This window comes from Parambassis ranga, chromosome 20 (assembly GCF_900634625.1).
Source record: "Parambassis ranga chromosome 20, fParRan2.1, whole genome shotgun sequence".
NCBI classification, from domain to species: domain Eukaryota; kingdom Metazoa; phylum Chordata; class Actinopteri; family Ambassidae; genus Parambassis; species Parambassis ranga.
This window is the reverse complement of record NC_041040.1, coordinates 9,855,680-9,871,688: the sequence shown is the minus strand read 5'-3', so window position 1 is coordinate 9,871,688 and position 16,009 is coordinate 9,855,680. Positions and strand designations below refer to the sequence as shown.

General features: G+C 42.0%; 2 protein-coding genes across 2 annotated transcripts in view; one reads left to right on the top strand and one right to left on the bottom strand.

The window, feature by feature from the left end:
- foxh1 (forkhead box H1) overlaps nucleotides 1-1,145 on the bottom strand; it is a 2,423-nt gene extending 1,278 nt beyond the window's left edge. Inside the window, 2 exon segments of the mRNA XM_028433319.1 lie at nucleotides 176-282; nucleotides 814-1,145. Coding sequence (XP_028289120.1) covers nucleotides 176-282; nucleotides 814-1,110 — 404 coding nt within the window. The 5' untranslated portion in view covers nucleotides 1,111-1,145.
- Nucleotides 1,146-4,332: 3,187 nt separating this feature from the next.
- On the top strand, nucleotides 4,333-16,006 carry ppp1r16a (protein phosphatase 1, regulatory subunit 16A). The gene is made up of 11 exons (XM_028433483.1): nucleotides 4,333-4,453; nucleotides 10,353-11,393; nucleotides 11,709-11,779; nucleotides 12,429-12,574; nucleotides 12,887-12,990; nucleotides 13,163-13,287; nucleotides 13,455-13,580; nucleotides 13,662-13,737; nucleotides 13,870-13,999; nucleotides 14,102-14,264; nucleotides 14,355-16,006. Exons 2-11 carry the CDS (start codon nucleotides 11,147-11,149, stop codon nucleotides 14,874-14,876), a joined length of 1,710 nt encoding a protein of 569 aa, XP_028289284.1. The 5' UTR covers nucleotides 4,333-4,453; nucleotides 10,353-11,146; the 3' UTR covers nucleotides 14,877-16,006.
- Nucleotides 16,007-16,009: the final 3 nt, after the last annotated feature.

Below are 16,009 nucleotides of genomic sequence, written 5' to 3'. Positions count from 1 at the left end.
TAACACCTACAAATGAGAGAAGGGATAGAGACGTGAGTGCTTGACAACCTAGTTAGACAGGAATTACTGTTTCACCAATAATCACCATAATAAAAGAGGATGACTAAATCTAAAAGGCTCTCACAGTTTCCAAAATATAAGCTTACATTTCTTTTACTACATTTTTATTATACAAACCTTAACAAAGCAATCATAAGAAGAAAGATTGTGCCGCACAGAGTCCCTCCAGCCCTTGTAGTTTCCTTTGAAAAATGGAAAGAGGGTGCTGATCTCCCGCAAGATCTATAATTTAAGAAAGAAAAAGAACTTTATGGAACAGAAGATGCATATCCACACAGCACAATTTAGACATACAGAATTGGGTGATATAGTTCTTTTTATATTAAAGAAACAGTACAGTACAGGCCATAGTATGCCAAATGAAGCATGATTTTAGTATCTTATCACCCTTCCTGATACAGATCAGTGTCTGGTTTCACTGCAGCCCACCCTTATCAGAGCAAACCAAGAATTCTAGCAGTGGTCACTGAGGTGTCACGAATAGGTGGCTGTTGAGTGTCATTTTTAGGACTGTAAAAGAGGTCTTATTTACAGAATATTGTCTTTTATTGAATTCTCTTAATAAGTAAATACAATGGTCACTTGTAACAAGAGAGTTTCCTAAAATAAAGTTCTGATAAATGATGTCCCCACCGTAAGCAGCGCCGTGCGTAAAACACACCATGCGCAATCTAGACTCAAATGTCTAGTATAGTGTGCAATCAAAAACAACAATGTACAAACATTGCACAAACAATGCAATTCAATGCTTACCTCAGATAACGTGAGTTTCTTCTCTGGGGACCTTTGGATGACCATAGCGATCATTGCAAGATACGAGTACGGGGGTTTGGGATACCGCTGATAGTTCTTTTTCTTTCCTCCCCCGGTATTACTTTTCTCGGGGTCGCTGCTCCAGGTGTCCCGCGTGATAGATTCCTGTGTCAAGTGGTCGTCTCTCTCATTCGGATATGATGAGCCAGGTGATACGGTTTTATCCATGAATCCACTGCTGAAGTGGTCAGAGCGCACAGACGGCTTCTCTAAGCGCGGCGGTTGCTGGGGAGCCATCTGAGCCGGATGGTGATTCCAATGTTGCGGTGATGAGCTCCGCGCTACAATGCTGTGAGGTAGACTCTGCAGTGCATTTCTGTGGAAGTCAAGTTGATGGTCGTGATGTTCTCCGTGGTGGGACAGAACGGGTGGTGCCAAGAGGCTGTGCCCCGGCCAATGCTTTGTCATGTTGATCAGCCGGGGGGAAGATCGGCCCGCACGTTCGGACAGGAGCAGAGCGGAGAGGGGGAGGGAGGTCAAAGAGTCGGTCCTTAACTTCTGGCAGACTGCTGGCTCCAGGCTGACTCTATTTGAAGAGCAAACAATTAACAGTTTCATGTAAATCCCGCTGCGTAATCGAGGGGAGAATGACGCGTTATCTGAAAGCAGAATGACTGATCACCCTTGGGGGCTGGGGTGGGTTTGTGTACGAAGAGAGCAGAGAGAAAGACAATAAACCATTAAATTACCCTTATGATAATATCAACACGCAACAGATACACTGAGAAACTGCTTTGGAAACAGGGCTTAAAGATTTTTAGGCTTTAAGCAGTCTAAGGTGAGCAGCGTTTGGAGCTCTCATTTTACTTCAACAATAAAAGTTAGTTTCTTACTTTTGTTTTCATAATAAAAAAAAATCATCATATTAGTGTGGCACAACGTGAAATAATTCTCCTAACCGAGAGTGACACTTCCACGCAGCGCCCAAAAGTAACCTGGTAATCTCTGGGGGAGGGGGCGAGTAGAAGAAAGTGATGTGATTTCTCTTGAAGCCCACAGGCAATCAACAATTTTTGGAGAGCAATAAACATAAAGAAAGGCTAATATACAAACGTCAAAGGTGATAGTTTCACTACATTGACGGTCATTATGAGAGACTACATAAAACCAGTTAGCCTGTGAGTTATGTAAGAAATGGCTTTTAAATTGTGAGGGAATAACTGAAAGTATCTTGGTGGCACCGGCTTTTACGCACGCAAGTTACCCGTGTTTTATATGGGAATCCGCGGCCATGTAAAGGCTCAAACAGTTTAAGGACTGTGGGAAAATATACATTTAAAATTTATCAGAAGATGCAGAATAATTTGAAGTCACTCTGTGCGCAACGGGCAAGAGGTGTTTGGCACAGTGGGACCTCCTCGGGACTATGCAGGATGTCATTCAGCTTTGAAAGACTAAAGTTTCGGGAATGCGCGTCTTTTGTTCAAGTTAACGTAGTGCTAATGTGCAAACCCTTGCTTCCCAGCAAGACAGTGAAAACAAGTTGGATTAGATGGAACCCCAGTGGCAAGCTGGAGACTGAGAAGCTGCTTTGCATGTGAGGAAATACGAGGGCCATTCAACACCTTTTGTGGGTTTTGTGACGCTTACAAGCTGCTAAGTGCTGTAGCTGGGTCGAGAGTTCACACCTTAAACATGAGCAGCCGTGTTCAGCCCTGTTGTTGCAAACTGCATCAAGATACTGTCCCCCCAAAACAAAAACCACCAGTCCACCCAAGCTTCAGCATCGGTTCTGTATATCATGTAAGAAAGCACAAACTGTGACACACTGCCTTAAGTGTTAATTTCAACAACCTTTTATGGCACGAATGGACATATCACATGTGATAAGATAAAGAAAGGAATCTCTGATTTAGGAATTTGAAGCTAATTCGAGCTAAACTCCAAATAAAAACTCCAAATAAACCAACACTCCCAATGCACAACCAATGCTGCATGTGCTGTGAGGCCATTTACCTTCACTTTTAGGTGCTGCTGAGTGTTCTCATGTGCTGACACCAAACTTTGCATTTCCACTTAACAAGGCAAATGATATTCCTTTTACCACGTGACTGCAAAAACAAATCCAGCCCTGGCCAGTGTGAGAGGTGCTTATTATTGTGTATGTGTCAACTTACCGCATAAACTTGCAGCTTTTGTAATTTTTGCAATAAAACACAAAATGTTTGCTCCTAACATGGTGAACTGCAAGCTTCCTTCACCCACCTGTTGCAATTTGCATCAGTGGTTTTCTTCTCTGATCGTCACCCTGTCGCACAACGTTTGGCTCCCTCTAGTGGTTTCAATCGAACAAATAATACATCACAGTGATAGAGAGTTTTTTTCTGGCTCGAATTTCCTGTGGTTGAAACTGATAATTCAAACATGTACAGGCAAAAAACTCCTGCACAGCGTTTAGACCTTCATTTCCATTACTTATCATAGTGAGTGCTCAAACATTTGAATACAAACTGTCAATCTATCTCTTCCTGTCTGCTGGAGAGCCAGTTAATAGGTTTTGCCTGGATTAGTGAGCTATGCATGAGAAGAATGGGAAAGTGCATGAATAGGATAGTAAGGCTGTTCACATGGGCTGATTGTGTCTGGACAAATCCTCCCTAAGCTGCCCTGATACTGAGACACAGGAGGAATAAAGGTCTGAGACAGAAAAGGTGAAAGAAAGTTTTAGTTGTGCTGTCACAGCTTGATTAGTATAATGGAACTCTCTTTGTTTTGCTATTAAATGTAACATCAACACAGTTCCGGGCAGGATAGTACTCAAGCAAAGTATACCTTCTGTTTGTTTGTTTGTTTTTCTCCTATTGTGCTTTTTACAACACTATTGAGCAAGTAACTGATTTTTTTTTGGAGAGACTCTTCCATCCATTAATGTAAAAATAGTGAAGATGCTGAGCCTGAAACTATGGGCAACATCTCTGTCAGTGTGAGCAGCCAGAACCCTGCCTTATATAGTATATTATTCTGAGTAGCAGAGATACATAGTTCATGCTCCAGTGTCTGCAGAGTATCACTGTTGTGTTGCCTGCAGGGGTCTGGAGATCAGAGAGTTATAGTCCTCTCCATCTGCTGCTGCTGCTGGGAGTCTCATGCAGTAGGTTAGCTCAAAATCATCCAGAAGCAATGTTGGTAAGGGAAAATATAGCCTAACAATTTATTTTATTTAGGACAAAAAGATGCATTACAGGTCAGTTCTGACTGTAAAAATACTGTGCAAAATAAATAACTGTTTGTGTTTCATATCTTATTGCACCATTAGCTTTATAGTGTCCCTTTACTTTGGATCCATTCTCTGATCGGTTTGATCAATACTTTAATTTTTGTTGTATTTATTGGAACTTTAGTGCAAATGGGACTCCTGGCTAGACTAGAAATAACTTGGTGGACTGAGCTGACAGCTCTGCAGCCTTCACCCTCTGTCGCCCTCTGGCGGCGGCTGTCCCGCGGGAGGAGAGGGCGCAGGTCCGGTTGTTATGGTGAAGCATTTCCCCAGAGGGCTGAGTGGAGCTGGAGCTGAGGGCACAGCAGCTGATTCAGTTTCACCGCCGCAGACCTGCACAGGAGCTGAAGGGCAACTCGGCAGGTAAGATATCACCTCATTGTTTCTTCATTACTGTTTTTACGTCGATGTTGTTCAACTCGCTGCTTAGTTTAGGAGTTGTAGCTGAGACGACGTAACCTTTAGTTACTTCTCCTGAACAGCAGGTTGTCGTGTTGCCTAACGGCAAGCTAACCTGAAGCTAAGGTAACGCTAGCACGACATAACATCAATGTTAAGAGGTTTAAGCGCCGTTCAACAGGTGTTCTCAGCATTTTTAACAAGTTAAAGTCACCCAGTCCGGATAAATTCGCTGGCGTTAGCTTTACCTGAATGAAGGCAGGTAGTTTAAATGAGCTGCTTACGTTACCTGTCAGCCTAAGCACCTGTTGAGCCTGTCTGCGGACCGCTAGGCAGGTTAGCTAATCTGCTGAGGAACTAATGCTTCTGTCGTTACTGCTAAAGTACAACGATACTTTACTTTAACGTGACAGGAGTAAACAACAGGTTATAAACTATAACTTTTTAATATACTAGATGTATACACACTTATTTTTCATGCTGCTGCTCACAGCCCAGTCCCAATGCCATCCACTGCCATGTTATTATCATTTTCAAGACAATAAAGCGTTCATTTAAAGTTTCATAGACATTTAAGTCAGGCAGGAATATTTATGGTAACAATATTATGTGGAAGCTTGTCCTGGTCTTGCTCAAATTCATGGTATCCTCCGTCTAAAAAACACTATTTATCAATGAAATTGTTGATATGAAATTGATCAGCTGCTGTTTTGAGTGTCTGTTTCATCGTCTTCATATAGAATGATAGACTGGACATCTTTATATTTTGACAAATAGTATTGATTGTGAAAATAGTCCTACTGAATATCAGAAATCTGAATATGATCTAAATCTGTATGCAAATGCTAAAGTTGGATCCTGATGCATGTGTAAACATGGACTCATTAACCTAAATAAATTCATTCTTGTCAGTCCAGCCGTGCAGGCTCTGTTCTCAAGCATTGCCATGTGTGAGCTCTAACAGTACTTCTCTAACAGTGTTTCAATCGTACATATGGTCAAATATTTACAGGTTTCACAATATAGACTGAGATTAGATTGTGGGCACTTTGATACAGACTTTCATGGTATCACTGATATAGGAGGCATATAGCCAGGCACAGAAGATACGTTTGGCAGGGTGTCACCCAAATGAGCTATAACTACATTAAAAGTGTGCATCAAACAAGCATATAAAAGTGTTTTCTCAATAGTCTTTAAATGATTTTTCTCACGTGTCCCTCTCTCTGCATGACCCCCCTCCTGTTTTTTCCTGTCTTATCCTCCAGGCATCTCTTTACCATCATGCGTCATTTTGTAAATGTGTGACATTCTACATGCAGATGTCAGACACATTTCATCCTGTGTGGGCACCCTTTACATTCAGATTTATCATTGTTTTTCACTCCAAGTCTGCGCCTGCATGACAGAACCCCTACTTCCTTGCTCAACGGAGCTAAAGTAGGCTGTCCCCTCCCCATCCTTCCTCCTCCGCCTTCCTTATTTTCCTCTCTATCTCCTTCACATTCTTTCCTCCACATCCTTTTACCCTCTCATTTCATATCCTGTCCTCAAGAAAAGGCTGTGAGTCTTTTGTGTGCTTGTCTTCGTCATTAGTACACACACACACACACAGTCTTTCTCAAGGTCCCTCACTTTGTACTCCTGGCTACGTGGCAGAATTACTGAGATTTCTGAGTGATTACATGGAGCAACTCAAACCTTTACACATGACAGGGCTTACTGTGGACCCTCCTTCTCTCTCTTGTGTATAGTCAGCCTGTCCAAGGGCTGCAACTACAAATATTTCTCATACCATTCTAATCTAATGTACCAAATATTTATTAAATCTCAAGTAGACATCTCCAAATGTCATGATTTGTCTGAACAGCAGCTCATAAGGGACTGTAAATCTAAGTATTTGGCAGGCAGTTTAGGTCACTTGGCACCCTTTCAGTTTGCAGGCGAGATCATTCCCGAACCATCAAGCCACATCGACTCAGCATTGTTTATTTCAACGAGTGGACAGGAATGGTCCTGCATATCACATCAAATAGCACACTGGTCGGGTGGTTGTATACAACAGCTCTCTGGTGACGGATCATGAATGAAGCACACGGCACCATGTGTAGGCAGATTAAAGGCTGAGCAAGCTATATTTTCTGCTGTGTTCTTGTCAGTTCAGTCACAAGCTGTTAAATATAGGTACCACCCGCTTGATGAATGTATGAGCTTCTGTGTGTCTGTGTGTTCATAGTGCTCTATTCATTTGGGCTGTTGAAAGGAAGTTTATGTTCCTCTGCAGCTGTAGACGGCCCTTCCTGTTAGGTCATTAGGTGGAAAAAGTCACTACAAATGTCAGATTGTCACAGTAATAATTTTCCAAACACATAAAAAAAATATTATTTGTGTTCCTAGCTGCATTTGCGTGCTGTGTGGTTGTTGTTTTTCTTAGTTTGTATCCAATATCCATGATCTCACGTCGTCTTTTCCCGTCTGTCTGGCCTGACTCAGAGAATCACAAGGTTCTTAGACAGACCTACCACCCAACAAATTCCCCATTCTCCCCTTGAGTAGTGGCTTAATTTATGAGAGGCAAAACTAACAGGCTATTGATATGCTAGCTCGCATCGTAGCACCCGCTGATAGCAGATCTCATAGAAGTTCTCAAATGGCATACAGCAGGGAACATCATGGAGGTAGGATCACACCATCACAAAGAAGTCTGTTTTTATCCTTGTTAGTTTTTTTTCATTTATCACTGAATTGGTTTAAATTTCATCCAGAGGGTACAAAAATATGAGAATCCTTGAGTTTGTGGATAATTATCTCAGACAATTTGTTGATGTTGGTGGTATAGAAATGACAATTTCTGTCTTGTCTGTGATAGATTTGGTCAAGTTTCTGTATTTGGGTAACATTCCTGTTTAAAAAGTGTCTTTTCTGCTGTCTTCAAATGTGTTGTAGTATGTGTGTGAGAGACATTAATCTGTCAGACTGCAACCTCAAGCTCACACTGAGAATCATGAAGATTTATTTCCCACCACACAGTTATTTTGAGTTTGTTTTTGTTTCTCCTAAATGATAGGCCTAAAAGACAATACTGGCTGCTTTCAGAACTGCCTTATTGTTTTTTTTTGCTGTATAAGCTGTAAGCATATCCTGAATTGTCAGGCCATATTTGAAAGAATACATTTTTACAATATCTGCACAGATTCCTGTGCTTGGGATGGAGGTACAAGCAGGTTGAAAGCATCCATACTTAGAACTTACCTTCATGTAGTTAGCTTTAAAGTTACTGGCTTGTAGAAATCTTTGCAATAAAACACATTTCTCACAGACCGATGGTCATTTTACTCATTTTAGACTTCTTGGTCCTGCAAAGTGTGCTTTTAAGCTAAAGCTAGGCATGTTTTATTAGGTTTTTTTTTTGTAGAGGGAGATGATCTCTATTGTGTTTGTATATCTGGATTAACTGAACTGCACCGTAAACATCATAGTGTCTGAGCCTCAGCCTCAAAGTCATTCCCCCAATACCATGTTGCTGATTGGCTTAGGCTGAGATTTAAGTTGTCTTGCTCTGCCAACACCACTAATCAGGTAACATTGTCCTGTGGCCTGCATGTATGTTTGGGTCTATAAATGTTTTATGGGACAATGAGTCAGAATCTCTGTGCTACTGTGTATATATGTCATAAAACATTTTGTTTACCTGAGGTTATGTACACGTACGGTTAATTACTCTTTCCACTTTCTGAATAATAAGCCATTATAAAGTCTCAACAGGTATTTCCTGTCTACCCTAGGTTGTATAGTAACATCAGTTAGGTTTATTAAGGTCAATTGAGAAACACTTAAGTGTCAGTGGATTTTAAAGTGGTAATTACTTGTTGTCAGGCAGGAGTTTAAGTTGTTGATGAGATTTTGGCACTCAGTCGACTGTGCTGTTTAGGTTTGGCTAAAAGCCTAGCCACACAGATTGACTTAAGTTACTTTCCAGAACGTGTTGGTCGACAGTGTCCTGTTAGAAACCCTTCTTTCAACCTGCTTTTAGTATAGTTTTATAAATAATATGACTTCCCATTAAGTAACATGGATTGTCTGTGATCCTGCAGTGACGCTTAAGTAGACATTTTGCTTGCATAGCACATGGTATCAGTCCAGCTCAGGTCAGGTGAGGCTGTGTTTTCTGAGTGAGTGTAGAAACCAGTAAACCGGTTGTATTGTCATGATCACATGATCAGTAATATGTGCCAATGGAAAAATAGATGGAGTCAAAAGGGACACATGTTTGTTCTCTGCTCAGTGTGTTGTCCACAAAGTAAGCTGCAGGACTATGACTTTGGTGTGAGGTTATTTAAACCCCATACATTTCAATCATTTCTGATGATGCCAACTGCCTTCATTCACACAATGCCAGATACTTGTGTATACAAGTCATCAAAAATGAAATAAAATCTTACAGTGTCCTGTTTGCAAAAAGCTTTTAATGCCACAAAATCAACAAAAGAGCAGACATTGAAGCACATTAATTATTTGAGTCTGCCAAAAGGCATTGTCGGCGTAGAGCAAAATAATAGTCAAATCCAACATTTTGTGAGCCTCACAAAACTAAGAAATAAATCTTTATTCCACTGATCTCTCGAAATTCTGTTTGGAATTATCCCATGAAATACAGCGGTTAAGTTCCTACAGAGATTTTCCTTGTTTCTCCAATCCTTTCTCCCTTCAAAGCCTCTTTAAATGCCACAAAACATGTTCTCTTTTTTCTTCTTCTGACAAAAGACAGGTTAGATTACTACCTCTGTAGGGCCTAGCCACAATTGTTTCTAACCACTTGGCATATATCAGATTTGTTTCCTGTTGACCTTTGGACGAGGACTTTGGATACCATGGCTGAAGAGAAAAAAGTTTTACTCTCAAGCGTTGGCACATTATTATTGAGTCTCAAGTCCGTCAGACATGGCAATGTGCATTGAAGTCCATTCTCATTTTACTCTGTGTAGAGGCCTACCAATCTACAGGGGTGTTAATCTAAGGAAATCCTCACATTGTCACTTTTGACAAAGGCGAGAGGTTAGGTATCCTAAAAATAGTAGGTACACACAGCAAAGGAGCAACAAATGGCAAGTCTCTCTGTTCCCTTTCAGTTCCGGGATAAGACCCTAATGAAAGCTGTGATGCTAGGTCTACATCTAGTGTGTATCTTAATGAGTTCATGTCTTTTGCTGTCTTCTCTACATTTACTCTTTGTTAAAGATTTATGTATCATATAAACCCCAGCCTGTAAAAGGAGCTCAGTAATAGCTACTTCTAATGATTCTCTGGGCACCTGTTTGCTGATCAGCTGATTTATGAGCGTCTTACCGCCACCCTTCTTTCCAGGCTGCGTGCTGCAGTGGGTCTGCAGCCTGGGGCTACTGTCTTGTCAGTCACTCTCTCTATCTCACAGAGTGCCTCTAGTTGACCTTCCTCTCAGCGCTCACAGGCCCAGGCATAAATAATATATAAGTAGCCTGGAAAGAGCCGAGTGTGATCCGTGTAACTTGGCTTGGAAGTTAACGAAAGGTAATGAGAGCGATGTCGAAGTTGAGAACTTGCACTGAAACATGTGACATACTAGCTATTTAGCCACTTTTTCTCAACATCCCTCTTTCAGTCACAGCTTGTAGGTACCCCGTGCTGACAGAGTGTGTGTTGGGCTGCAGGGTGTGTCAATCATTAATGAAAAGCGTCCCACCATCTCAGGTTTCCTTCAGGAGAGGAGTGGGAGAGGAGGGAGCAGGGGGAAGAAGCTCAGGGGTTAAAGATAACAGGATTAGGAGAGCAACATGCCTACATTATACTGTAACACAGCACTCACATTTTTTCTCCCTCTCCGCAGACAGAAGACAGTGTCAGTTGGCATTCTTCTACCAAAGACCTACTGCAGTGGTCACCAGCACCACCGAGAATGACAACAACATGTGGGATCTTCTTCATTTGCCACCAAGGGATTTTTGAATTCTGTCACAGTCTGCAGTAACTGGACGAGGCATTGCTTTGTGTCTGTGAATGTCCCACACTGTTGTTATTGAACTTCTTGGATTTTTCGCTTTGTGGATTTATTCCCTGACACCTATGGATTCTCAAACATTGCCCCCTCTGTTAGAACCTCGTCTTGGACACAATCACCACCAGCATAGATTAGACAGAGAACATAGGAAAATCGTTTGATGCCTTCCTAGCTCTACCTTTTACTTCTGTTTTTCTTCCTTCTTGTGGATCATTGGCCACGTTCCCTACAGTTAAAATGGATGGAAGAACTGACAGCTGGTTGAAATCCACAGTTTGGATTGTTATATTTTGGACATCGTCCTCCAGTCATTATACTTTTGTGCGATAAGGGTTTTTGTATGAAAGATGGGAAAGAGACATTTCACTAATTGTGTATTTTTGTTTACTTCTGATATCATGGAGATATCTGTCACCTGAATGTACACAAGTCTTTTAGTTTTACCTTACATATACATTTTTTCGGATCTCTTGGACCCAATATAGGCCTGTTTGGTCTGACCAAAGGGTCTCTTTTCAGTGGCACAAGGGATGGTGTGAGTGATTTGCAAGCTTGAAACTCTAAAAAGCATTTAGCATCCCTACAAACTAGGTGAAACAAACAGGTGTCAGTGCTGCGTAAGCATGGCAGCAGATCACGGCGAGCTACTGGCTGAGATGGCGACGGTCAGCCGTCTGAGCACCACAGAACGAATAAAACATGCCCAGAAGCGCCGCGCTCAGCAGCTGAAGTCTTGGGCAGACATGGAAAAAGATGCAGCACGAGGGTCGAGGGCCAAAGCTGACAAAAGGAAGGCACGAACCACCAAAGTGAAATTTCCACATGCTGTCACTCTGCTGGATGCAGCTGCACGCAATGACCTGGAGGAAGGTACACAAAATCATACTTGCAGTGTAAACATGTGCACAGAAAGGTCACTTTAACAAGTATCATGTTTTATGTAAGCAAGGGCAACCTAGTGAACTGATTTAAGAGCAATGAGAGCAGCACACAGGTACTAGACTGATCCAACAACAATACATTGTTAGTGATTCATGTATCTTTATTTTATGGACAGTCTGTTTTCAGTGGCTGTATTGTCAGCTGCAGGCTAAATATTGTGCCAGATCATTATCTGTTGCTTATTATATATCAAAGAATTCTGCCCAGGTGATGTATGTATTTGTATGTTTTTGATTTTTCTAGTGAGGGCACTGTTAAACAGCGGTGTCAGCCCAGATCTTGTCAATGAGGATGGACTGACAGCTCTACATCAGGTACATGCACACCTAACCATAGTCCTGATAGCCTACCTTACCTTCATGTTGTCAACATGGCACACAGACAGTACTGTCAGCATTTAGGCTCTTTGGCAGGATGGCACACATTCGTTTTAACCAGCAATGACTAACATGGTGGGTCACCCTCTTTGCAGTGTGTGTGTGTGGTGTGTGGTCACAGCTTTTAGCTCACCAAGTACTGTTTGGCTTTATTATGTCTGAAAGTTTACTTATCTTACATTAGTTTACATAGAGATGAATTTGAGGGCCGAAAGCTGGCAGAGACAACCCTCATACATTCCTTTCCTGGATACGTCACATTTACAAAAAAAAACACATGTTATGCTACTGTAAATTTAATGGGATTTTCCTCACCCCCTTTTTTAGCTTACAAACGACGGTTTGTGAGCTCCACATGAGAGGAGTGTTTGTTAGTACAGAGAAATCTGTTGAGGTTGCTCTTCCCCTGGGAAAAGTTGGTGTTTACCCAACAGAGGGCTGAGCCATACATGCAAATTTCTTACTCAAGCCAGTGTATTAGTTACAAATAAAGGTGCATAGATGTATTCTTTTCATTTTTTTTAATAAACCTTTGTTGCATTGATAGATGTGTATATTCCTGTACATGTCTGCTTTCTCTCCTCAGTGCTGCATTGATGATTTTGGCAATATAGTGCAGTGCCTGTTAGACGCCGGTGCCTGTGTGAATGCCTGTGACAGTGAGCTGTGGACGCCGTTGCATGCTGCTGCCACCTGTGGGCACACTGGACTGGTGCAGCTCCTAATTCAAGCGTGAGTGCAGCCATGAATTTCATATATTTTCTCTTTTTTACACATAGCAGGGAATTAAACCTCTTACAACTGTTTATCTCCAATGTCTCCATCTTGGCAGAATGGATATAATTTTCTACACCACAGCATAAACAGACTTAGAGCCTTCCTGGCAGAGAGTGTAATTTACAATAACAGTGCAACTCTGGTTGCAGTTTGACTCTGAACACACACTGCTTTGAACATCAGTGTGTGTCTGTTTAAGCCAGGTCTGTTTGCATTTGAATGCATGATGGCTCCTGTGCATATGTGATTGTATATGAATGCTTTCAGCGGGGCTGACCTGCTGGCTGTGAATGCGGATGGCAACATGCCCTATGACCTCTGTGAGGACGAAGCCACCCTTGAGCTGCTGGAGATGGTTATGGCTGAACAGGGTGAGTATGCTAACTCTAACAAAACCTATTATTAGCATTTCATTTTAACTTTAAAGGACTAAGAATAAATATGCATGAAATAAGGTGGCCCACACAAATGACCGGTCAAATCTAATATGTGCTGACTGCTGCTGTCTGAGTGCTAACACTTGCTGTGTGTTTGTTTGTGCAGGGATAACTCAGGAACGTATAGATGAATGCAGAGCGGCTAAAGAGATGGCCATGCTGGCTGACATTAAGGCTCTGGTTCAGAGTGGCGCAGACCTAAATGCCCAGGACAATAATGGAACGACACTGGTGAGACTGAGGGATTGTTTAACTCTGCCTAACCTCAGCATGAAGACCATCACCAGGAAATGCTACATTGTGCCAACCAAAACTCTAGAATGAATCTAGCAATATGTCTAAAAATATTCATGTTTGTTTTTTTCTTTAAACATTTAAGTATTTGTCATTCATTGCAGCTCCATATTGCATCTGCCAATGGGTACATATCTGTGACAGAGCTGTTGCTAGAGAACAGGGCTCAAATGGAGGTGAGGGACTCTGATGGCTGGACGCCGCTTCACGCTGCCGCCTGCTGGGGGCAGGTGGGTACTGCAGTCATACCAAAATAAAGAGTTCAGTTCCTAACTGACCCACTATTGATAGTGTTCATATTTGTTCCACAGATTCAAATGGTGGAACTACTGGTGGCCCATGGAGCCAGTTTAAACACAAAGTCTCTCTTGGAGGAAACACCTGTGGGTAAGTCTATTTATTTTTATTTTTTTTGGTCTTTTGATGTTTAATACACAGAGATACATATCTGAAATGCCTCCTGTTAATACGTTTGAGAGGCATTCAAATATCTAATATTTGCCACTGTTCCCTCTACAGATGTGTGTATGGATGAGGAGGTTAGAGCCAAACTGATGGACCTGAAGCACAAACATGACGCCATCATGAAGAGCCAGGACAGGCAGAAGGGCACGTTGCAAAGACGAGCATCTAGTACTGGAAGCAGAGGGTGAGCTGTTAAAAAAAGAAAAAAAACAGAGGGTAGCAAAGGAACAAAAGACAGAGCACACAGGTGATGCATTGCTCCCGTCTCTCTTACCTGTACCTATAGTAAGGTGGTGCGACGTGTCAGCGTAAATGAGCGCTCCAGTCTGTATCGGCGGGAGCACCACAAAGAGGCCATGGTATGGCAGGAGCGTGGACGACAGCCTGAGCCACAGGATGATGATGAGGACAGACAGACTGACAATGAGCTGCACCAACATGCCACCATGGTGATGAAGCTACATTTTGAACACATATCTGTCACAGAATATGTAGAGACTAAATTGAATGTGTGGTTTATTGTTCTTTCCATGTTTCAGGTTGCTGGTGGTGCGGCAACGGAACGTTTAGAAGAACTCGAGGCTGCAGACCGGAAAATTATGTCCAGTCTAGGGAATGGAGAGACTTCTGTCTCTCTGGCTTCCTCTGTACCTGGAGAGCTGTGGAGCGGTGGAGGTCGCATGGAGCGCAGCGCCTCCTACCAACTTGGCCCTGTGTCTGGGTATGCAGAGGGCGAGGGTGCAGACAGTATGACTCGTGAGAAATCGCACCACACCCTGGCTGACCTAAAGCGCCAGCGGGCAGCCGCTAAGCTCAATAAATACCCAGCACCTCCACCACCGCTGCCTCCTGCCGTAGAGGAGGAGCCTTCCATAGCTGCAGCTGAGGTGACACCCACTCAGGCTCAGACAGAGATCCAAATGACCCCTGCTGCAGAGCCAGCAGTCTCCCCCAGCCAGGTGTACTTCACCCCAGCCAGCGGGGATCCTCCACTACTGAAACTTCGAGCCCCTGAGGAAGACCAGTCCAATAACAAGGAGCCTTGCTGTGGATTAATGTAGACGAATTTAAACATTTTGCCTACAGAGTACAGAAGCTGAGTGTGTAACACTACAAAGTGGCAAAAACATTTCAAGACCAACCTGCTTTAAATGAATCTGAAGAATGTTAAGGCCACATGCCAATGAAGGTTTGATCTGCACTGTAGTTCAGTGGACCTGAAGTGCAATCTGTGCGCTTATTCTTTCCTTTAGTTACCATAATACACACTTGACACTGAAGGTCCTAGCATTTCCTCTTACTGCACACCTCGTCAGATGGGGCAAATTCTGCTCTGCTCATTTTCATGATTTCTTACTCAAATTCATTGAAAGTTTGTGAATCATGGGACAGTTGAGTTTCCACATAAAGCTGAATGAAGTCGCTGCTGATTTATTTCAAATTAAGAATGAGGTGTTGTTTTCTTTGCTGAACGACTGCTATGAAAGGTACGTGACCTACATTTGCATACATTTCGATTAGAAGCATGAGGTGTTTATGGTTGGTAGATGGTTGGTCGTGATTGTTTCAACCTATGCTCTAGCTGCTCTGAATGACACAACATTGGACAGTTTCAGTGGTTAATTTCTTTTTTCCTTGACTGACGGTTCTGTTACTTTCTAGTGCACAACGAAAGTCTATATTTCACTATTTTTAATTTTGCATTTTGTAAAAATCTTTGTCTCTAAAGTGGGATCATCAAAATTTAAATCAGTGAGAAATTTACTAACCCATCATCACTACCAGCTTTTTTTCTGTCAGTATTTCTATTTTCTACCTTCAGAATGGAATCACATTATTTATTCTGTCTGATACAGAGAGTACAACACCTATAACATTTTTTTAAGATAAGTATAATTATGTAAAAAAAAAGTGAGGGTAAATTATTTTTTGATGATGCTTAGTTTTATTGCTCATATGATTGTTTATCAAAGCTTGGTGCCTTCATTTGGGAGTTTATTTAATATCGGTTTGCAATGCTTGCACGATGTCCCACGTGTGAATTTGGTGAGCAGTGGGATTGTCTAATCTGTCTGACCTGGACTTGATGTACTGTTGATGCACTCCAATTTCTGTATTGGATTTCAGTTTTGTTAGTGATTTTTACTGATTCCCCATTTAGAAAAACAAAACATAAAAACATGTTTTCAAAGAA

Excerpts from the sequence above, each read along its gene's own strand:
- ppp1r16a (XM_028433483.1), top strand. The coding sequence starts at position 11,147 with ATGGCAGCAGATCACGGCGAGCTACTGGCTGAGATGGCGACGGTCAGC. Across the intron at positions 12,575-12,886 it reads GTGCAGCTCCTAATTCAAGC|CGGGGCTGACCTGCTGGCTG; the intron begins GTGAGTGCAGCC and ends GAATGCTTTCAG. Across the intron at positions 14,265-14,354 it reads TGCACCAACATGCCACCATG|GTTGCTGGTGGTGCGGCAAC; the intron begins GTGATGAAGCTA and ends TCCATGTTTCAG.